General features: G+C 36.0%; 1 protein-coding gene across 1 annotated transcript; it reads left to right on the forward strand.

The window, feature by feature from the left end:
* Nucleotides 1-16,479: 16,479 nt before the first annotated feature.
* Nucleotides 16,480-23,250, forward strand: LOC150095914 (ceramide synthase 1-like). Its single transcript, XM_090409276.1, has 4 exons — nucleotides 16,480-16,595; nucleotides 19,503-19,664; nucleotides 20,180-20,324; nucleotides 23,165-23,250. Exons 1-4 carry the CDS (start codon nucleotides 16,573-16,575, stop codon nucleotides 23,180-23,182), a joined length of 348 nt encoding a protein of 115 aa, XP_090265402.1. The 5' UTR covers nucleotides 16,480-16,572; the 3' UTR covers nucleotides 23,183-23,250.
* Nucleotides 23,251-24,310: the final 1,060 nt, after the last annotated feature.

The raw sequence follows: 24,310 nt of genomic DNA on the forward strand, positions 1-24,310 counted from the left end.
TAATTTTCACATATTCTTTTGTCTCCGTGTTTGTGAATTCGTATAATAATTCCTGTTTTCCAGTCAGTTGGAATTAGCCCAGTATAAAGAATTTGGTTAAATAATTTCATTCAGAAGTTAATGGCTTCCTTACCACCATATTTCCATAGTTCTATAGATATTTCGTCTTTGCCCGTAGCTTTCGAGAGTTTCGTTTGGTTCATTGCATTTATAATTTCTGCTGCAGTTATGGGTGGGGCCTTTTCATATCTCATCTCTTCTGTTATACTTTCCTCCTCATGTTCTTTCTTAAATAAGGTTCGACAGTAGTCCTTCTAGATTATTTTAACATTTTGTATTGATCCAGTTTCAAGAGTGTTTTTATCTTTGTTAGTGGTTTATCTAAAAATTGATAAACCACTAATAGAAAAACCACAAAATAAAACTGTGTATAATTTTATATACAGTTTTACTGTCATTTCTTATTTCTTTTATTAGCCTCTTCACAAAGTTTTGCTTTTTCCTCCAACCAATCATTTTTGGCTGATATGCACATTTTATCAATTTTGTTTTTAAGATTATTATAATGTTGTTTATTTTCTTCTTATTTTGTATATTTAATATATAATTTTCTACTCTTTTTTCTTCTAAAATATTTAAACTTTCAGGAATTATCCATTCGTGATTTGGTTTTGCTGTTGTTCCAAGAATGTTTCGTGCAGTATTTATAATATTTATTTTTACTTTGATTCCATGTATGTTCTACATTATCATAGGTTAATCGTCTAATCTCATTTCCTATTAGTGTTTGATAGTTGTCTTGCATAAATTTCTCTTTCAGTTTTGACATGACCATTTTGTTGATAAAAGCTCGTGACTTGCGGTACTTAAATTTTAGTATTATTTTTGCCACAAGCAGTTCATGGTCAGTGTCGAAATCTGGAGTTTTTAAAGTTCTGACATTTTGAACTGATGATTTCCAGTTACGTTTGATTAAAATGTAATCAATACAGTTCTTTCTTGTACCATCTGGTAAGGTACATGTGTATTTGCGGGAAGGCCTATGGAAAAATGTATTGCAGATAAATGGATTATTTGCTTTACAAAATTCTAGTACTCTTTTTCCTCTTTCATTTCTATTGTCAACTCCAAACTCGACCATCACATTCTTCATGCCTGGGGTGAATTGCCCAATCTTGCCATTAAAATCTCCTATGACGATTAGTATATCTTTCTTATTATTCTTCTTTGTTAAATCTTGTAACTTATCACAAACGTTTCGATTTGTGTCGATTTCTTCATCTTCATGTGACTGGTAGGGGGCGTAAATGTGAATAATTGTAAAGTGCACATTTTTCTCTTTACCTTTTAGTCTAATAGAGATCATTCTTCGCCCGTGGAGTTCTATGGTCATGACTGCATTTTGTAGTCTGATATTGAATAAGATGGCAACTCCTTCTCTATGTATGTTGTCCTCTCTGCCCGAATATAATTCTTTTCCTGAATACAGATTTATCACTCCTTCTCTGTCCAGTGGGTCTCCGCCAAGCCGACTTGTTCCATTTAATCCTAGCGAGTTTCCGTTTCCATCAGATTTGTTTTCCAAGGTTTTAGTAGTGTCCTTATATTTAAAGTTAGTAGATGAGAAGCTCTGTTGGCTGACCACATAACATACTTCTCGACTGCTCCCTGTGATCTAGGAACAGTCGCGTGGGCTTCCTTGGGACACAGTAACGTTCTCTTGACACAGTGGAGATTCCTGATTCATAGGGTTTAATGGCATAATAATGAGGCCGGCTTGCCATTCCACTGCTGCATCCTTTGGTCCACGGCTCCTTATTCTTTATTCGGAGCAACCCGTTTGGGTTTCCTTCATTCTCCATCCGAGGGGAGAGCCTGGTCTGGTCTGATCTCCCCCAGGGTCTGATAAGCATGGATTCTAAATTATGATTTCCTTTTCTGCAATTGAATTAAAATTGAAATAAAAGTAACAATAAAACAATAAAAATAACAAAACATCATATGTAAAGTGACGACTGTAGATCTTGGCACAGTGGGAAGTAAAATCGAGAATTGAAAAGGAATATTTTACTAACCATGAGTCATTTAATTAAAGAAAACTGTGAAACATGTGGTTAATCCAGCGTTCTTTATTCATATACGATTGTAACAAAAACAGTTCATGGGTTAAAGTTGTAAATTTTGAATTATTAAAAAAAACTCATAGTAGGCACGAACATTTCATAACACTAGTTGACAGGAGTGCAGATTGAAACACCGGGTGAGAATACATGGTTCGTACTTCGATTCTTATTTTTCTCAATTCACAGTTTCCCTAGAAAAAAACAAAATGAAAACATTAGTCAGAAAACTATTATTTCCAATTCCTTATCACTTAGTAATTATATTCAGTTTGTAAGTTAGTAACGTTATAATTATTACAGATTTGATTGAGCTGCAAGTCGGTGACAGTAAACTGAAGATCCGGAGATATCTTCTGGAATGTTTCAGATCTCCTTGATGCAAAGAGAGCAAAAACTGAATGATGAGCCTTCCCGGAACATTTCCTCCTCAGATGTGTTCATTCATGTCGACCAGATATTCTCGATGTGATGAATATTTCTAACAGGATGAGGTAGTATATCAGGGAGAAAACATTCTTCAAGATGGAAGCAAGAAGATGACAAACCAAGACTGCGTTGATAGATTAACGGAGTGGTCGATTCATTGACACACACTGACGAGAAATAAATCAGATGGAACGTCGGGAACGCAAAGAGTCTGACAGGGATAAAATACCGATGAAGAGTTTCCAGAACCTCTCCACTCGATGATGGCAAGTGCTATCCACATTGAACATTAAAATCAGTCATATGCAATGAAACAGGAAGTTTTAAGTAGTAGTGCAAAACACCAAACTACTCCAGTAAGATATGTACCACTCACCTCTTAAATGATGGCATTCCTTGAAAATTGATTCTCTTTTCTTCAAATTCTAAAGGAGAATCGTCTTCTTCTCCAAGATCTTGCACTCTAATTAATGTAGCAGCTACCACTGTCTTGACAAGCGACTATAAAAATGAAAGGCAAATGTGAAAATGAAGTGAAGAGATCTAATTTAATACTAGTCTATAGTTACAGCAAAAATGAAAGATTTTACAATGAAAAAGCCTCCGTAAGTCAGTCGGTTTCGATGAAGTTCTTTCGTTTTATAGTAACTAGTTGAAATTGCTTCTGTAAGTCGAAGTTCATCGAGTGCTAGACGTAATTCCAACCAATATACGTGTGTTTGTGTGTGCGTGCGTGCGTGCGTGTGTGTGTGTGTGTGTGTGTGTGTGTGTGTGTGTGTGTGTGTGTGTGTGTGTGTGTGTGTGTGTGTGTGTGTGTGTGTGTGTGTGTGTGTGTGTGTGTGTGTGTGTGTGTGTGTGTGTGTGTGTGTGTGTGTGTGTGTGTGTGGACTCCTCCTCGCATTTAGCATTTATATGTACACGGTTTCGCCATTTTTTTCCATGGAAATGGTAGAAATCATGATCTTTTTGAACTGAAATGTGGAGATCCATTTTTTTTGGAATAATGGAGAAATGTTATCAGATAGAAATCACTTTTCAATGCTAAAATTTAGCAAAACATTTAAATTAGTGAAATATCCCAAATCAACTTTATGCTTTGTCAGATGGAGCATTTGCTCTGCACTCTAGAGTTGTAAACGGCAATAGACAAGAAAGCGTTTTGCAATCGATAAAAATAATCCAAGCACTGTGCTATCATTTCCATGTTAAAATCAACACACACACACACACACACACACACACACACACACACACACACACACACACACACACACACACACACACACACACACACACACACACACACACACACACACACACACACACACACACACACACACACACACACACACACACACAGATTTCTTCGAGATCAGAATAGATTCATTTGTAATGATCATATCGACCCAGTATTGCAGCTTCTAATTAAAATAGAAAAATTGCGAAGTATACCCTATTTAATCACAAAAGAAACGAAGATATTATGAAAGAATTAAACCAAGAACCAGTAATAGAAAAAATTAAAAAATATAAACATAAATGGATGGAACACGTTCAAAGAATGAAAACAGAAATATATGTACATCAATTTATTATGAGGGTTCCACCCAATGTAAATATAGAATATGCTACTGCTGTGGTATTCTGAAGATTTCTCATCACATTTTATTCATTTACTAATTTTCTATTTATTTTTTAAATAGTAGAGAGACTGTGTTCTAGAGATCGAAGTTGGAATTTTTCGAACACTTCAAGGTCATCTCTCCAATCATCGGAGAGGTGGCCCCACCAGGGACGATGTAATTCGATTATCACCTAGAGACAATCACAGGTGGTACATCCTAGGTGCAAGAATATATATATAAGAATATATATATATAGGCAAAAAGTCTATGTGTGTATTCCTACTTATCCGAAAGCATTATTAAATATAATAAAAATCAAATAATTTCGTTTTAATGGCGTAATTTGATTTTTATTTTTAAGAATGATTGCCGACTTTACCAAGTAAAGTCGGCAGTAAAGATGACACGTTAGTGTAAGAACAATAAAAGGAGTGAAAAGCTGCTGTAATATGGTCAATTAAAGTTCCTTATTACAGCGAAACATAACTGTAGAATGCGTTAAAAGTGTGCTAAGATGTATATTATAATGTAATTTTGGTGTCGTACAAATGCTGAATGATGTTTATGACAAGGACAAGATGGCAGTAGACTTCGTGTTTTCGAATGCTAGAAGCAGTTTGATAAAAAAAAAAAAAAATAGAAAGAATGAGAGAAATCTAAATGATGACAAGATACGTGAGTACTCTGAGAAGAACCAGTTGATATTCTACTGCACTTATTATTAATTAAATTACAATTTTGGTATTCTTTTCAATTCTTTAAATTGCTATTACTATTCAAAACAGTCATAAGGTTATATCAGGAGTGCGTTTTTTTTTTTTTGAGCAATTTTTCCAAATTCGGGCATTTTTCCAAAAAAAAAAAAAGAGAGAAAGAGTACCTTTTTATTCTATTCAACCACTTGTATGACATTCTAAATTCCATAATTCAAAATTCCCTAATTGTATATTACCTAATACAGCCAGTAATATAGTCAACAAAAAATCTTTTCCCTGTTTTAAACAGACGTTCAGAGGTCAAGGGAAAAGTATTCTTGGTCAGCTTACAATGAGATTGTCGCAAATAATGATATGTAAGTCATTTTCTCTCTCTTCAGTGACACTCATTTTGTAGATGTCTCTTTCTGTCATGAAATGTTTGCTCAATTCGTTACCAATATTCTCATTTTTCTGGGATAAAATGCATTTAAATTTGACGATATCTCTTGAATTTATAGTAATAATTATTATTATATTGCGATCCATCTCCGATGAATCTTTTTACGATGTTTTCAGCGGAAAGTGAGTTATTTGGATTAGCACAACTGTGGCAAGTTCTTTTCTTTTCTGTCATGAAATGTTTGCTCAATTCGTTACCAATATTCTCATTTTTCTGGGATAAAATGCATTTAAATTTGACGATATCTCTTGAATTTATAGTAATAATTATTATTATATTGCGATCCATCTCCGATGAATCTTTTTACGATGTTTTCAGCGGAAAGTGAGTTATTTGGATTAGCACACCTGTGGCAAGTTCTTTTTTAATCCAGTAATCTTGCAAATCGACCATATTTAGATGTATAAGACAACCGCCATATCATATTAAAATAAAGGTTACAGAAGGCAAAGATACTTGAAAGACTGTGGAACTAACCTCCTGTAAACTCACTGTAAATGTATGAATTATTATTGGTAGCAATATTTGAAATTTAACGATTCATATCGAAGTATCATTTTCTTACAAATCGTACATTTTGAAGAACATTTCTGACCGTCTCTTTACACTAGAAACTCATTCTCGGTGATTCCGATACGCCAAGTACACTCATCTCACAGGGAAAGCCACACCATTATATACAACCAATGTTGCAATAATTCCAGCATTATTATTATCGCTATACGCACTTGAATAACTTGAGAATTCAGCAAAGTAAATGAAATTAATAACAGTTGAAAATAAATTATCATAATTCGGAGCACTTCCGCAATCAACAATAATACAACACATGACGGAAAAAATTGTAAAAACGAGTCATTTTTCATTGTTTCTCTTGCGTGATCAGCTTTCAGCACACAGCAAAATAGCAATTCTGTTTATTAAAAAAAATGTCTGTGAATGTGGTGTCATTTGTGACGTCATTTGTTAAGCTTCTGTGATAAAAGAACTTTAACAAAAATAAAAATAAATAATAAATCCACAAATGCCTTTTACTTCCATATGGAGTAAGCAAAGCCGATATTGTTGTTGAGCAATTTTATAACTCGTTGCATTCTGGATGATTTGAATTAGTAAACTGTTCCAAAACATTTCGAAATTATATCACACACTTTTCTAATGTTTGCAGTTGCCTCACGTAATTCGACTGTACATGTTCGTACCGCTCTGATTAGAAAATATGACAGAGCGTATTCCTTAATAGCAAACACCGTTTGCTATTAAGGAATTATATCTGTATTGATTGAAATGTCAGCAAAGTTTCTATAAGATATTTTCTAGGTGGTGTTTCTTAGAGAAAACTACAGAAAGAGCAGCATCCTCTTCTCTGAACTACACCGTCACCTGGAATACTCTTCTTCTGTTTTCTGTTTTCTTTCAAATAGAAAACACACCTAAGTATACAGCTTTGCTATGCTCACAGCAAAGGAACTGGGACAATGCAGCATATGGAGGCTGAGCGAATTTCTTACGTAAGTAACGATTGATGTATCTCGGGTTATGTCTGTTTGTCGAAATGCTTTGTACCAAACCCGACTCGACATGCTTACAATCTCATTTGTAGAGTGACTTTAATAAGGAATCCCGATATCAAGTCTCATTCTACTTGTGATCACTGTTGGAATAATTCCTGGTTTTTACTTGAGACGAATATAAGATGGTCAGGATTAGGCTACCAAGGCATGCATCTGTTGGTGACCTCGAGCTCCAGAATGTTAAACATTCCCTAGGATGTTAAATAGGTTCGATTCTGCTTCGTCTTTCTTGTTTCATGACGTTACATACTTGGGCTTCTTTGCATTTTTTGAGGAAAAGTTTCTTAGATTAAATGAAGAGAGAGTAATCCTTTCACCTCAGTTACGTTTGATGAAAACCAAACGTAACTGACGAAGTCGTATCGATATTCGAAAGATTTTGAAGGACGTCGAGTGGTAATATGTTTAAAGATTCATAACTGTGATCCGATACTTTCCATTTGTATACTGAAGGAGTTGGTCTTTACATCCTGAATATTATCAAAAATAACCCACCTAGCAGTAATTTACTTAGGATATTCTGATCCCTCTGGATACGATAGTTTAGTACTAGTTTGCCAAGTCTGCTAGCTTTGTGTAATGTCATTTGCCCTTGTTGATTTTCCGACAATTAATTAGAGTAAGTAAAACGTTGTTGTTCGTGGCTTGACAGGAACACCCCTTTCCTTCTTCTAATGAGTTCTGAAGTTCTAGAATGGTAATGAAGTTAAGATTTCTCAGAGGTGGATTGATCATTTCTTCTTTCTTTAGACACAGCTCCCAAATTCCATTTTATAATAGAAAGAGTCTGTAAAGGTTCCAATTGATTTCTAATTATATCATCATATTAATCAGCGTTTATTTCGATATAAAAAAGTCATTGCTTGAGTCACGGAGAGATATTGCGACTGTGCGCATTATTTTCGCGTCTACCGAGATAATACCAACTAACAACTTCCCATCTTGATTTGGTACCGTTCTCTTTTTTATTGACTTTTCTAATGACGTTAATTTACTCTTAATGACTGGGTAATTTAGCGTTGAAAATCTTTATTCGTAGTTGCAGGTGTTTCTCGCGTCAAAGTTTGAAATAATAGTCCTAGACGTTCATCGAAAGTTCTCTAAAGACAGGCACTGATTTTGTGTGCGATGCTGTTGCACTGTGGTCAGAGATTCATGTACCAACTAATGATGTGCTGTGTTAATGTAACTGATGCGTTTTTCTTTACCTGAGTTGGATGTGACTGAGTAGTCAATCTGCAACGTAATTAGCATTGTCTTTTCAGTCAGAGTTAGTGAATCATAATCTAATCCCCCAATTTCCAATTTAAGTGTAAAATCTCCCCGTTGTACCCATATTAATATGTTGCATTTAGCGCAGTGATTTAATAATAACCTTATGAGAAGAACTTAGGATACCAGCCAACTTTTCAAAATACCCAGTTGTAGTCGTAAACATTTTCTGTACTGATTGTACTGATAGTAATACATAAGAGGAATTTTATCTATGTTAGATTTTTATGTACATCTGAATTTGATGTTTTCCGCTTACAAATCTTGACGTCATCCCCAAAGGATAAACAGGTTCCGAATAATGACTTTCCATATTGGCGAAACGCAGCTCTAAGATACAAGTAAGCTTTCATAACAGCCGCCATGGAATCTGTTTCTGGTGAATGGGAAATCTCTGCTACTTATGAAGATTTTTTATCTGCCATTTCTAACACTACTCATTATGTGGTTTGTGAAAAACAATTCATTCATACAGTATTGTCAGATTTCGTTGGAATTCTGTGTGTCGACTTGACGTTTATCCTGCACGTTTTTTTGGCGACCCTGCTATGGGCGATTATCAGACGTTGGATGGACAATACAGTGTTTAAGGTAAAGTAGATAAAATAAATTTTATTCCATGGCTCAGTTGCTGGGCAAATTTTGTCCTAGGATTTATTTCACTGTAAGACTCCCATTCTTTTGTGTTCTGCGCTTGTTGCAGAATCATTCGCTAACTGATGTTGCTAATTCTCTAACTGATATTGTTGATTCTCTATCTGATATTGTTGATTCGCTAATAGATATTTCTGCTATATCACGTATCGCTAACTTTCAAAAATTATATTCATTGTTGTTATTATTAATTTTATTGTAGTCGTTGTTATAAGCAAGTAAAGTAAGCTTACTGAAATGAGATTACTACAATAAATCACCATCGCAATTTATAATAGTAACTAGCCTATGATTCTATTAATATTTAATTAAAGTAATATTTTTTTTAAACAGGAAATTAAAGAGATTTACCAATTTAATGATTCAGAGCAGTTGAAAATAACTGAAAGCTTGTGGAAATTTACCTTTTATTTTTGTATATGGCTGTTTAATTTCTGGGCTATCATCACCTCCGGAACTTATGAATATCTCAAGAAACCCAGTAGGTGGCAAGAAGGTGAGTAGAACTTTTCCAATAAATCATTTTAAAAACGTTGCGGAGAAACCGTTATCTTAGTAACCTAAGATAAGCGAATTCCACAGTCACACTAGTCGAGTCTCTCATCGATACATTTTATTAATTTTTGTGTCAGTTTTTATTTTAACCTATAAACCTGTAAGTATAAACAAATAGTGCTATGGATGCAATGAGATTTCATTATTACTATTTTTTCTATTTTTAACTATCAACTGGAACTTAGCTTTATTTTCTTTGATCTGCTTTATCGCTTCAGTCACTTCATTGTGAAACATTTTCAAACGATATCTGTTGTTTTCGATCGGTGAAGTGAACAATATTAGTAAAAGCGTCAATTTCTTTCAACGAAGTTACTGCATAGTTCTTTTCTTGTTTCTATTACTAATCTTTTTACTATTTACGACTGTTTTAGATGGGAGATGAATTTCATCGTCAACTTGAGGCTATTACCCAGCTTATTGAAGGTCTCATATGGCTTGAAAATATTCCAAGTTTGGTCTCTTTTTAGACTATATAAATGCTTACACATAGTGCATGCGAGTGTAGTAACTACATAAAATCCCATGGGTATGCATAATAATCATATTAAATGACACATCACACATTGTAGTCACACATAAAAATCAGTTATGTTGGAAATCAATATATGAAACACTCTTATCCCTCCATCCCCTGTGGCCTTAATTAACTCTGCTGGGATTTCATCTGCACCTGGGGCTTGTTGCTGTTGAGCTGCTTAACTGCTCTTTCAACTTCATGCCCAAGTGGAGGAGGTTCCAAATCAAAATTTTCTTGGTGGGAGGACTCCACATTTTCTTTATCCACTCTGCTGTACAGTTCCTCCCAGTATTCTTTCCATCTGTTTTTGATTTCCAACTCTTCTGTTAGTAATGATCCATTCCTGTCTTTGATGACATTCAATTTAGGCTTAAACTTGTGCTTTAAGTCACGAACTAAATAAAACATCCTTTTATAATTATGCCTTCTCATCTGGAACTCTATTTCTTCACATTTATTAGTATAGAACTTTTCCTTGTCCTGCTTGATGGCTCTTCTGATTTCTCTATGTAATCTCTTGTATTCTTCGGTCCCTGCGTCTTTGTTTTTCCAATCGCCTTCTTTTGATTAGTTCCCATGTTGAGTCTGATATCCATGGGTCTCTTGGTTTTCTGATTGGGCCGAGATACGTCTTCGCTGTATCCTGTATTATCATCTTGACTCCTTCCCAAAGCATTTCTGGTGAGATTTCCTCATTGGTCTCCAAAAATCATCCAGCCGAGTTGATGTTTCTTCTGTGAATCCACTAGGAATTACTCTAACATCCAATCTAGTGGAATGTGCCTGACCTGGAAGTTTTCTGAGTCTTAGTCTTACTTTGGCTCTTACTAGCTGATGGTCTGTACCACAATCTGCTCCAGGACAAGTATGCACATAACAGATGCTTGTCTTCTACCGCTGGAGAGCCAGAATGTAATCAATCTGGTGCGATGACCTATCAATGTTAGATGTCCAAGTATAGGTCCATCGTGGATGTTTCTGGAAGCAGGTATTGGTAATAACTAATCTCTTAGCACTGGAAAATACCAACAGTCTTTCACCATGGGTGTTACGTTCACCCAGACCAAACATGCCACACTCCGGCCTGACTCTCGTACTCTTTCCCACTTTTGCATTTAAGTCTCCTAAGATGTACAGTATGTCTCTCCTTGGTAGGCAGTCCAAAACAGTTTGTAAGAAGTTTTTATAGAATTCTTCACTCACTTCTTCAGGCCTTTCCGTGTGGGGGGGGGTGCATAAACTACCACAATTAATACATTGGTAGGCTGAGCCTTAAGTCTAATGGAGAGTATCCTATCATTAATGGGGTAATAACCAAGAAGGCTTCTTGCCTGAGCTGTCTTCAGTATCACAGCTACCCCATGATGTTTTGAGGAGCTCCTCCAAATTGTTTGCTATAACTTCTGCTTTGTCTACATCTGTGTGAGCAAGAATATTGGGAGAAGTGGTCAGAGAATATTGGGAGAAAGGGATCTGTCTTTGTTTCTGATATTTTTCAGTAGTCCCCAGATGAAGTGATCAGTAGGTGAAATAGAGGCTAACTCTATGAGCTTTGAGTGCATCTCTTACTGCCCCCATTTAGCCTGTTTAGAGCTGTTTTATCGTGTGGTGCACACGTGTTATGGAATCTTTTACTAGCTTTGTTTTTGTCTCTGATCAAGTTCATGGTGTCTTCAGGCAAACGATCTGGCTTGCGGACAGATTTGTAAGAGATAGCTACCGTTATAGCAGAATTAATTTGTGTGAGATTTGTAACTGCAGTTTCTACGTCTTCGTATGTGCATATGTGAGGAACAGGTCCAATATAATCCTTGAGTGCTGTTGCCAGTCTTTCCCATGCTATGTAGGAGTGAGAAGGAGGAGACAGGTATTTTTGTTTTCCCAGTTGTAGTAGAATTGGGTTGTAATCGGATGATCATATCTACGTATTAAGTTCATCCATAGATATGATGCTGTATTGAAGTTTGATATCCTGCAGGATAGCTATATCCAGAATGTCAGCACTGCCAAACGTACTGAGATGAGTTGGTTCGGTGGGGCCTGCCACAACAGCGTTGCTTGATCCTACGTAATTGGAAAGGATGCAACCATTCTTGTTGGTGGTTGTGCAATTCCACGCAGGGTGCTTGGAGTTCAGATCCCCGGATATAATGGTGGGCTCTCTGACGCTTAAGATGGCATTTAGGTCAGAGTGTAGTAGAGATTTTTGGGGAAGGTTGTAAGCTGAGTAGATTTTCAGTTTGCCAGTGGAGCTGGACTACTTCCACGCCTGTGATCTCAAGGTTAGTGGTTGAAGGATAGCTCACAGAGTGGTGCTTAATATAATTTTTAATGAAGATGGCAGTGCCGCCGCCTCTGTAGAGTAATCTATCGTTTCTGTATAGGCGATAACCCCTTATTTTAGGATTGTCTGAGGGTCTTAAATGAGTTTCGCTGATTAATATAACATCTGGTTGATACCTATATGAGAAATCTCGGAGTTTCAGAATTTTGTTTTTCAGGTCATTTGCATTCCATGCAACGATCTGAAGAGATGCTGGAATGAGTTTGTTATTATTAATTTATGAGAGCTGTGAGGATGACCTGTGTTTCACGAAGAAATCTTTTAGTGGAGGTTGCAGTAGGGTTTGACAGGCTGAAATCTTGTAGCATGTCTGCTAGTGAGGCCGTAATAACAGCTGTTAGATTTTTAGGTGCTATTGGTTGATTTTGTTCTGGTATTGGTCTATTTGTACGGGTCACATCAGCATAACTTCTTGTTTGCTTTTGGGTGTCTCTACTATTGGAAGTATCCGACTGTGGCCGCTGAGTCTCCGGATTTGATGTCTGGGCCTGTGGTGTTCTTGTACTGTAGGAGGAGGGCTGATTGACTGCCTCCATCCGTCTGTTCTTTGGGTGCTGAGTACATCCTTTGTAGTTCGCAGGATGAGGGTTACCGCAGTTGGCACATTTGGCCGAGGTGGTCCTCGGCTTTGTGCAGGTATTGGTTGGGTGGTTGTCTCCACATTTCAAACATCTATATTCCGCTCTACATAGATTCTGGGCATGGCCAAAAGATCATCTTCTGTGGCACTGCTCAGAAGATGATTTATTCCGGAGTGGTTCTGTGACGATGAGTCCACAGATTGCTTTTAAATTGTAGATATTTTTGTAAATTTTATGAATCTCTACTAGGACTAATGGCATGGGAGTCTTGTCTGCTTTGTACATTCTGCTGACCTTGACTGGAGGCAGATCCTGAGAATTAAGGTCAGCAGCTATTTCTGCTGTGTCAATGTCTTCACAGACACCACGAAGTACCACTTTTAATTTTTTTTCCGAGCTGAGCGCCAAGGTATTATACTGGATGCCTCTATCGTCCAGTTCTTTGGTCAACCTATAGTCTGTTACTGTTGCAGGGTGTATCTTCATCCATGTTTTGGCCTTAATGAAGCCAATGTACAGATTGTACATTGTGGATCTTAAAGCTTCCCATCTCTGCTTTTCTCTAAGGATGATCGGAGGCACTTTTTCTTTGTGATAAATAGAAGCGTCCGAACGCTGAACATCCTGTTCCATTTCGTCATCTTTGTGCGGTTCTTCTGTTGTTCTTCGCTTTTTGCGTGCGCGCACTTCTACGAAGTCTGAAGGAGTAGAAGGCACCGATTCCAACTGATCTTCTGCGATAACGTCTGTGACACTTTCCGGGGGTCGTAAAGTTTCACTTTTCCCGGCCAATTGTTGTAAAGTAGTTCACCTAGTCTTATAATTTCTCTATATACCTCTTCGAATTTTGTCTCATTTAGCTGTTTTTCTGTGACTATCAATGTGAAGTATCTAAAATTGAAAAAAAAAACCGCTTACCGTGCGGTTGAAGCCTTACATGCACTTATGCAGGACTCTGAATTTTTTGGGTAAGAGCACTGATATTAATGGCGTGGTATTCAGGACACATTTTACAACAAATATCACTTGCCGGTCACTCGGTCCGTCTCTTCACTAATTCTCTAATCTAATAAAAGCAATCAATTCAACTCATTCATAATCCAATCATTCTACAAATTTTGGCGGGTTCGTAGGTTGATGTCAGTACTAAGGAACTTGAAGAGTCGGAGAGGTGTATTTTCCTCAAGTGAACTCTCGGTCGGTGCGTGACGTATTTACTAAAATAAAGAGCGAAAGGCTTCATTTCGGCGATGCAAAATTATCTAAATTAAGTGGATATTAAATCCAACAACATTTCAAAGCCGAATAAGTTTCGAAACTATAAAAGTTTCGAAACTTCTATAGTTTCTATATTCAGCTTTGAAATGGTGTGAAGTAAGTTACATTTCTGTAGCTTCCTTTAAATCAAACAACAAATATTATTTTCTCAGTTCCTTTTATCATCTCCTGGCATATTCCATGTGAATCTTCTTCTTTTGTGAACTTGACTGAATGTAAATTTGAAAATGCCAAGAAATTATATTCTTCGTTCATCCTTTATCCAAGTGAAAGCAAACTATGTTTTCTCATGAAGTCTCTTAATGACTAGACTACTCGTATATAGACATAAATATATTGAAATTAATAACCATAAAACTGTTTTTACCCAAGGTCTTCTAACTAGAAGCTGTATTGTGAAATCTCTTTTATGTTTAGAGGATAAATTCTCTCTCTCTCTCTCTCTCTCTCTCTCTCTCTCTCTGACACAATACCGGCCAATACGTCTATAGACGTCAAGGTTATTATGGATGCGAAGTGCATATTAAAATTGTAATGCCATTGATATTACATTGAAATAAATGATGGATACGAAGCGTATGAGTATGCGTATTTCATCCATAATGGCCGGTAATGTGGTTAATAGTTTGTTTTTCATGTACTTAGTCTACCAGACTTAACATTTTATTTTTCACAACAAATTCTTACAAAGAGTAAATGTTCATTAGAATCGATTTTTTATCAGGTCTTTTCTCAAAATATAAGACTTCTTATTTACATGGGACAATGCAGTGTTTCATTATTTAGCATATAAACTTTCTACAATTGACTGAAGGTGTTATTGACGACTACATTTCTTTGTTTTCCAAATTCTACTGCTTTTCACCTTTTGGATTTCTTGTAGTAGTACCAAAATTTCCAACTATTTTATCCTTGTTTTCTTCTCCAATTACTCCATTAAAATCTTTCATTGGTATTAAGTTCTTCTCGTTGTGTTTAACTCGGTGTATCAAGTAGTCTATCATCTCACACATTCTTATCTACTTCTCTGTATCAGATGTTGGCATACAGACTGATAATATAACAGTGTTTACTGGTCCACTAGGTATTTTAACCACGATTACTCAGTCATTAATATCTAATTGCGCATTATTCTATTGATTAATGTCTTATTAAGGATTGCAGGTGTTTCATTTATTTATTTGCTTGTCACAATAAATAACATGAGTATTTGTCACTCCAAAAATCTCCATTTTCTTCCTGTCTTACTTCAGAGACACCTATAATGTCAATCTTCAACTTTCTTATCTCTCTTTTCAGCTTATCCAATTTTTCTGTCCTTAGTAATGTTCTTACACGCACGTATCAGTTCTGGTGCAAGGATTTCACTTGACGACAGAAGGAACCTTTCTACCTCTTTTGCCGCTCACGACACTTCATATCGAAGCTCCGTATTTAACATTTAACATTTTTTATCTGCTTATGATTCTTTCCATGATAACTTATTTTGGAAAATGTAATGAGGTCCTCTCTTGTTGCTCTCTGCATAGTAGCCAAGTTGTTGCTATTCTGACACATCAAGTTAATCGTCTACAAAAATCCGATCCACTCAACTGGAGTTCCGCTTGTAACAATTACTGACTTAATGCAGTTTCATGTTACGGGTATTTATCGTCGACTTCTTAGTCTAGAAATGGCGTTTCTTTATCCTCCTGAGAGCACCTCACGCAGACATGAATTCAGTTCGAGGTTTTCCTCCTCCACTAGGGACGTCTTGCGGAGGATATGAGGTCTTTACCACGCAGGGGGGAGTCTTGGAAAAGGATAGGCTGGGATCCAGAATACACTTTAACAAGTGTCTTGTGAATCTCTTTACAAGCTCTCTTATCCCCAATTATTATCATTATTTTTATAATAATTGCCATAAGCTTACATTAAATGCTTTCAAATAGAACAGCAAACTATGAATTACAAACTGATTAAAATGCAAATGTATTAAACTCTAAGAAGAACGAATAATCATAGATTCCTAACTTAGCTTAGAAATTTTAAACTAAAAAATAAATGGAGCGCCAGTTGACTTCATATTATCCGCTGGTAACAAATTAACAATAGACGTCATTATGCCAAACTGGTGTTTCGTTTAACCTTGATAGACTGATTACCAGAAAGCGAACTAACTCTGAAAAATCCTTGTTAGGATGCGTTTTAACCAAGAGGCTTATATTAGTGAGGATGTTAGCTACATCCTCAATAATCTTTATATCGGATTGTATGAAATATTAATATTATTTTTTTAAATTCTCAAAGAAATGTCCCTCTCTCTAGACTGTATGCCAGAGGATCCAACACAAGGAACTTATGCAGTGATAGTCATAGAGTGTGCTTTCTACATCCACGATGTGTATGCTATTCGCCATTTGTACATCTGGAGAAAGGACTCGAACCTTATCATTTGTCATCATTTAGTGGGCCTCACACTAATGATTGGTGCGTATGCAAACGGGTAAGCGATCATTATGCAAGTAGTCATTCACATAGCACTAGCATATTTTCCTTTTAATTATAACAGGATATGTTTTTCTACATCTAAGTTCAATTTAGTAGCTTAGCTTAACGTGAATGCAGATTAACGGAATTCGGATGGAAAAATATCGGAATTAACACAATATTATTTCTACAAAGAATATTAAGGCTGAATATATGTGGTTACAATGAGGTAATGCAACAATCATTTGACCTTAGACTATCAAAATGTAGAAAATTATCAAGGAGTAAACTAACATAGATGTGTGTTGAGGTGTGATGCCTTACACTTCTCAACAGAAAGACCAAACCTCTGCAGTACAATACATGCTTCATTAAATAGTAGATGAGTCATTGGAGAGATTTTAGAGATTGTGTTTGCTGTCTTACCATTTCTTTCAGCATGCGCTGTGAATGATCTTTTAAAATCATGTTGATTTCATGGAACATTACTTCCAACATTATCCAACATTACTTCTTTTCTATGGTACAGCCACTATATATTATAATAAAGGGAACCTACTGGTAATTCTTCAGAAGGAAATAATGCCGGGTATTGGTATGTAGAGAACAACTGTGAGATACTGCTACTTGTAGAAGGTTTGGGTGAAATTCTCCATGTGTGTGTGTGTGTGTGTGTGTGTGTGTGTGTGTGTGTGTGTGTGTGTGTGTGTGTGTGTGTGTCTACATCTTAATGCAACCTCAGGGAACCTCATTTCCTCCTTCAGGTTCAAACCACACCGACATTTACAGACAGAAATTCCCTAGAGAAAAGACAATCTATTAGAATCAGACACTTCCCTCAATTCTTGTACAGGGTGTTCGGGATAAATTTGACATATTTATAATTAATTATATTTTTCCGTAAGTTACATGTATTAACACACACTTCTCTTCATTTAAAAGTTTGGACCCTTCTTTATTCATATACAAGATGTCAGAAAGGATGGATAGCTGGAACCCACCTGAATCATGGAAGAGAATAACTTGTATCATGATGATTCGTGCCCGCCATCAAAATAAGGATATTACGACTGCTGCCCAATGCTCCCTGAATACAGTAAAAACAATCAGGCATGAACTAGAGACTTGCAATGGTGACTACGAGGATGTAGCAAGAAGAAAGATCCCTAGCAGACGATCTGATTGCGTTCGTACAGCAGAATTCCTCGCAAATCTGCAGGAACAGGTGTTGAAGAACCCTGGCATTGGAATTCGGGCTTTGTTCGTGGAGTTGCTAACTGTAGTCAAGCCCTGGATAACAAGGGTAGCCAATGGTAGGCCGTATGTATGGCAGCAGGATTCGGCCCCTTGCCACACCTCTGGGAAAAGTCAAAAATGGTTGTCTGAAAATTTCTACGACTTCACCAGTCCAAATGTTTGGCCTCCAAACTCCCCAGACCTTAACCCCATGGATTATTTTGTATGGGGCGCAGTTGAAAAAGACACCAATCGCACTTCCAGTAATACAAAAGCCCAGTTAATGGATAAAATTAAAACAGTTTTTGCGGCCCTTCCCAGGGAGACTGTAGCATCAGCTTGTTCGAGGTTCCGAAGCAGAATTGAAGCTGTCATCGATGCTAATGGTGGTTATTTTGAGTAAATCTTGTTGATAGTATTGTAATTAACTCTGCCTGTAATGTTTTTTGTCAATTCATTAAATTTAATAGATACAAAGAAGATTTTCTTTTTCCTTACGAAACTGTCAAATTTATCCCGAACACCCTGTATATACGATCGTGATAAATGTCGTACTTACTCCTATTCTAAACACTCACCGTCAATGGCGTCTTTGAATTTTTTTTTCTTGATTTGTTTTGCAAATCAGAAGAATCTTGGGCAAAAAAACTTTCCTCTTCCACACTGCATATCGCCAATTATTCTCAAGGTTTATGGTTCAGAACTGACTTCTACAGCCATCATCATCATCATAAGTAGTCCTAACAGGCACTCAAGCCCCCACGATCTTTCAACTATTCTTGGACTTCGCAACCGTAATTCGAGGCCTTGTACCTCCGGCTGTGTCCTACGTCTGTAGTTGCGGATGTTTACGAGCCGGATTTGCCTATTCTGAGGGATAAAGAAACTGAGTTTCTTTGAAAAAACATACTTCCGTATGAGACCGGCTAACTCACCATTACTCAAAAGAGACTAGATAAATGTTCCTCACGTCACGGACGGGAATCAAACCCAGGTCTTTCCGACAGAGCTTCGTGTATATCGACTGCGATAAAAATGCTCCGACTTCTATGGTATGTTGCGTTTTTATTCTCTTAATTATATTGCTTTCTTTCTAGTTCCGCCATGAAATTAGCCCATATTTATTTCTTTTATTAATAAATGAGAGAAATCTTTGCCATCAGTTACAATCCAATTTCACTCACTTTACTTCTTTATAAAGTAATGGTGAAAACCATTAACATCGAACCCTCCGAACAACCTTGCAACCACCCAAATAACGTTTACCAGAATAGATTCCACTACTGTTCATCAGCAGGAGAATCGTTTTGCTTATGCTATTCACTTTGTGGAAAAATACCAGGAAAACGAAGGGAAATTTCAAGTAGTGGTTCTCTTAATATCTCCACTACATATTAGGATTTCGCACAAAGGCCTATTAAGGTCTGTCTGCCACCGAGGATAAAGATCGATCCACCATTGCATGTAATGTGCTCCAGACAGAAACGGGTTATCTAGTTGCCGAAGGTAGATCGGTCTTTATCCTCGATGATCGGAATATCAACTTCTGCAACCTTAAATATCCATGTCTAAGCTATTCTTCAGCGGAGTGTTGATAATTTTGGTAGTTTTAGTGCTAGTAAATAAAAACCACTATGTTTGTCTAATAAACGAGAGGAAATAATTTTCTTGTAATTTCTTTTTCAAGATTTGTCCGTGTCGGAGTGTTAGTTCTTCTACTACACGACGCCAGCGACATCATTCTGGAATTTGGAATGGCAAACAAACATTTGGCAAGTAAAAGAACGAAGTGGATGTCTGTTCACAAGCGTGTAGTTTACATATGCTATCCTTTACTTGTAGCAGTGTGGTAAGTGAACGCTAATGTTTTCTTTTAAATGTACTGGTAGTATAATATTGATAACTTACGAACAGTCTGAAACAAATCAAAACGTAAGAAATAATCCAAACTTATAATTTGATATCACTAAATCACATTGATTACAAGATTGATATTAATATTAAATAAATTAATATTAATTAAATAACTAATTTTTAAGTAAATCAATTATTAATAAAATAATTATTAATAATTTAGTAACCGTCAATCGAATTTTTTAATTATTTAATTACACTTGCATTTTAGCGCCATCTATGAGAAAATCAGAACCCCGAAAGAGATCTCAACAATGGAATCCCAAATTTTTTCTTCTTACTGACATTACTTTTCATCCAATCAAAATTAACTACACATGAAATTTTAGTGTGTTAGAATTAACTACAAATTCACAAGTTTATTGAGATTTGTTTATTAAATCAGTTTTCATTTATGTTACAGAACCACTTTCTACCCAATTTAAAATACAACACATGTTTTTTATACAGGATCTGGACGAGAAATTACTTATATCCTTTACGAATTATTTTCCCTCTGGCGTCATCAGAAAAACATATCAAAACAGCACCATTTGCAATCACTGCTCAAGCCATGTTGAACTTTCTTTTTTGTACAAGCTGCTATTGGAGTGTGGTAAGTAACTTCCGTTTTATTGGGAATTATGTAAAGAAGATTCTAATAGCATATGAAGTGCTAAAGATTGGATATTTATGTGTTGTTCGTATTTGATTTCAAGTAGAAATTAATTTCTTTTCAAGGAGAAATTCCACTCTCTTCTCAAAAGCTAACCTTAGGCTTTAAATTATAAATACACCTTTATATTTATATTTATACATTTAATTTAATTATTGTATAAATGATCTGAATGATAATATTCTGTGTGTTAAATTGTATTTATTAAAAAATGAATACATTTAGAATTTTACAGTTAATTTCTGTAGTTATCTACATAAACATTTCTAATTCAGGGCTCAGAATGTGTCTATTCTTTATGTTTGAAGTAAACTAAATTAAACCACATTAAAATTGTCTTTGTGGTATTACCACTAACGAAAGTGAATTCTTCATTTACCTGGCATTAATATTTGATGTTCTCACCTCTTAATAGTTACTCGTTAAAGCAGTGGTACTTATGCCGTTTACTGGCGTAAAAGATTTGAGAGAGGAGGAAGATTTAGCTTTGGAACTGGAAAATAAAAGAGTTTTGAAGAAAGTCGCTATTGGAAAGGTGAGTACACACATTTTGAACATCTCACTTCATAAGTGTGATGTGCTGTTTTACTTTAGCTCTTGTTTTATATTGTAGATAACCTTCATTGCCCGGTGTGACACGTCCGTACTGCTATTTGGAAAGCTGACTGGCGTGGAAGAATAGTTCGATTTGGATTCTCTAAAATAGGGTTTCCTAACAATTCCTTACTCAGCCCCACAATACGAAAACAGGTTTAAAACCGTTATTAAGTTGAATTCGCATAAAACTTCAATGGCTACTTTATTCGACCTAACAATGTAACATCATGTTGATCATTGGGACATCGACATCAAGAGGTTCAGGAAACACTCCACAGGTATCCTACTAATGTGTGACATGAAAATTCCCTCACATTTATTTGACGGGGATCTCTGAAGCAAAAGAGTTTTGCCACAAAGTTCTCCGGACAGCGAACTGAGTAGTAGCCATCACCTAATGCAGTATGCATATCCGAAAGGACATGTGTGGCTGCAGTCTCGTAGGGATACGAATGAAGTACTGTGCAGAAAGTGGCAAATCATCTTTTCGTTATAATAACGAAAAGATGATTTGCCACTTTCTGAATAATATTGATAAAAAAGAGCAGTGGACTAATTTCGTACTATAAAAGATAATTCCACAGAATAAGATCGGAAACTTCCTTTTCAGATGGAACAAAGCAAAAATTCAGGTGGTACAGATGGATGATTTCTGTTGAATTCTTCCATCAGGTGAAATCAGACCGCAGCAAGTCATCGCTACCAGTTAGTTGAATAGAATCCAATTTTTGCAGAGTAAGTATCAGTGGAGGCATCACTTCTTACACGATGAGCTGAAGACCAAATTTGTAACCTGTATTACCATAAGCATCATTTTTATTGAATCTGTCAGCGTGCTCTTTATGATAAGTGCGTTTCTTCAGGAGATTTGACACATTATATGACACATTCACATATTATGTTAATTACATTTTCACATAATATCAACAATTTTTTGTTAAACTCAGTCAAAGCAGGCAGTTAAAACTTATAAATTGAATGTATTTCAGCACTTAATCAAGAATAGATAATTATCATCAGGTTGCCTTTGTAGATAATTTTACACGAATACAATCGATGACAAAAACTATTCGTTTTAGCTTTCTTAGGTGGCACACACGTGCAAATCTACAGCTTTGAAATCAACAAGCTGTTGATTTCAAACTTAATTTCATTATCCAGTGTAAGATTTTACTCCACCGAATGGAGAACTAAAGTGCCTTTAATTTTCACTATATGCGCACGCCTACCAGCTATTGAATTAGAAAAATTTATGCAGATATCCCTAAACGTCACTTACGCAGGGTATATGCGAAATACTTGGTGACGTGCATCATCACGTGTTTAAGGCAATTATTAAAGAATGCTGTTGGTCGGTAATCGTCAATAGAGTTGATCACAATGGGAAAAAGAAAAAGGTTTTGGAGTTCATTAAAGGGCTTATTTGTCGGAGCCCCCTCTGGCTGCAGCCACGATTTTGAAAACAGCAGAGTTGACTGGTTTCACTGAGATATCCGCGGTGTTTAATCAGTGGAAATATAATCCCCCCCCCCCTTAAGGGGTGTAACTGTGGTCTGTCAAGAACGACATCGCTTGTGTGGGCAAACAGAACTTATTGTATGTAGCAAATGACCGACGCCTTTAATGAAGGCTGTTCCCGGCAAATATCTCACCGAACTATGCGTGAATTGAAGGGGTCATTATACCTCTGTTAAGGCTTAAGGAATTGAAGACGGTCATGTTGGCAGTCGTATGCCTATATGGAAACTACTGTATTAAAAAAAAAAATTCGGTGGCTGATCTGCACACACACACACACACACACACACACACACACACACACACACACACACACACATATATATATATATATATGTGTGTGTATTATATAATATAAACAATAATGTTTCTCCTTAAGTGAAGTTGTCAATGATACTAAACTTCTAGCTAGACTAGAATCGTCAAAACACAAACAAGTTGTGAAAATCGTTTCAGCTAATGTGATGCAATCCAAACCAGTCTCGATGTATCAGGCCATACTTTGTTAGTTGAAGAATACATCGTGGAATTTCAGGGAAATAGTGAGATTAAAGGGGAAAAAAGCACAACGCAGAAATATTTAAAAATATCTTTTATACTGCTTCCAAATGGAATATAATTAACAACAACACTTAATTAGGTTTTTTATTTTTTTTATTTTCTAGAGAAACCCTGAAGAGTAAAAAGTAGAAGGAAAGCGTATTCAAACCTGGTATTTCAAATACAAGCTGTTGATTAGCGGAGTTTTTTCATCCACTGTGAATTGCTTCCAAATTCTGAAATTTAAACAACAAGAAATTAATTAAAAATGTTTTGTAGATATAATCATATGAATAAAAGTGCTATATGAACCACATGCTTCACAATTTTATCTAATTGTTTAGTATAATAATAATAAAATAACCTCTGGTAGTACTTTCATGTCCACAACCTACCCAGATTGGTTTCATACCCATAATTTTATCATAAGGTAGGTAGCTTTATGTCGAAAGATATCTTCTTGCTTGTAAATTGGTTCTCTGGCAACTTTGACAGTTGAAGAATAAATTTGACCGAACCTATTAGCATTTCCTGTGTAGCGCTGTGGTAATGGCGTTTGCTTCCACAGCGCTAAACAGTAAGAGAAAGACTGTTATTTTAATTCTAATAGCCGAACATTTTTAGTCCATTCTAAAGCCCGTTCCAAAATAGTCGAACTCTGGCTAGTAAATTCATTTTCCTGAAAGCCAATAGATGGCAGCACTTCGAACTGCAGATATTGTCGACAGCAAACTGTGCGTTTGATTATGGACATGATGTATTACATAAATAAAGCCGTCCTCTGCTGAAACTATAAAATGCAACTTTGCTTGAGAGCAATTGTTTAATAAGCAAATGATTGTAATCAGAACTCGGGAAAGTTCATCCGAACATTGTAAAAAATACTAATACTCTTCAATATTAAGTCAATCTTCAATCATATTACTAAAGTCAGCGATCTAATTGAAGTGAAGTACAAAACTGAGTTACAAAGACTTTTTTTAATATCCAAATCCCATATTTTTTATTTTCGACACATTTTTCAGTATTGTGCCCCACATATTTGGTTGTATGGAACAAAATGTGAGACAGTCTGACCATCTTTGTACGGATTTCAAATACTATCAACAAAATTCATTCTGACAGAGCCTTGGAATTACTTGACTGATTAAACAAATATTATAGGATCTCACCCAGTTCGCTAAATAAAAACTGCTTGTTCTCTGTTAAAATTAGCTGCTGTCATAGAAAAGAAACTCCGTTTTTTATTACACTAAACAGAAAAACTAATT

This window comes from Typopeltis vanoorti, chromosome 19 (genome assembly GCF_054136105.1).
Source record: "Typopeltis vanoorti isolate ZY-2024b chromosome 19, IOZ_Tvanoo_1.0, whole genome shotgun sequence".
Classification (NCBI taxonomy): domain Eukaryota; kingdom Metazoa; phylum Arthropoda; class Arachnida; order Uropygi; family Thelyphonidae; genus Typopeltis; species Typopeltis vanoorti.

What these genes read in the sequence shown, in the direction of transcription:
- LOC150095914 (XM_090409276.1), top strand. Translation starts at nt 16,573, where the DNA reads ATGATTGGTGCGTATGCAAACGG. An exon ending in ATTGGTGCGTATGCAAACGG is followed by an intron (nt 16,596 to 19,502) that starts GTAAGCGATCAT and finishes TTCTTTTTCAAG; the next exon opens with ATTTGTCCGTGTCGGAGTGT. An exon ending in CCTTTACTTGTAGCAGTGTG is followed by an intron (nt 19,665 to 20,179) that starts GTAAGTGAACGC and finishes TTTTTTATACAG; the next exon opens with GATCTGGACGAGAAATTACT.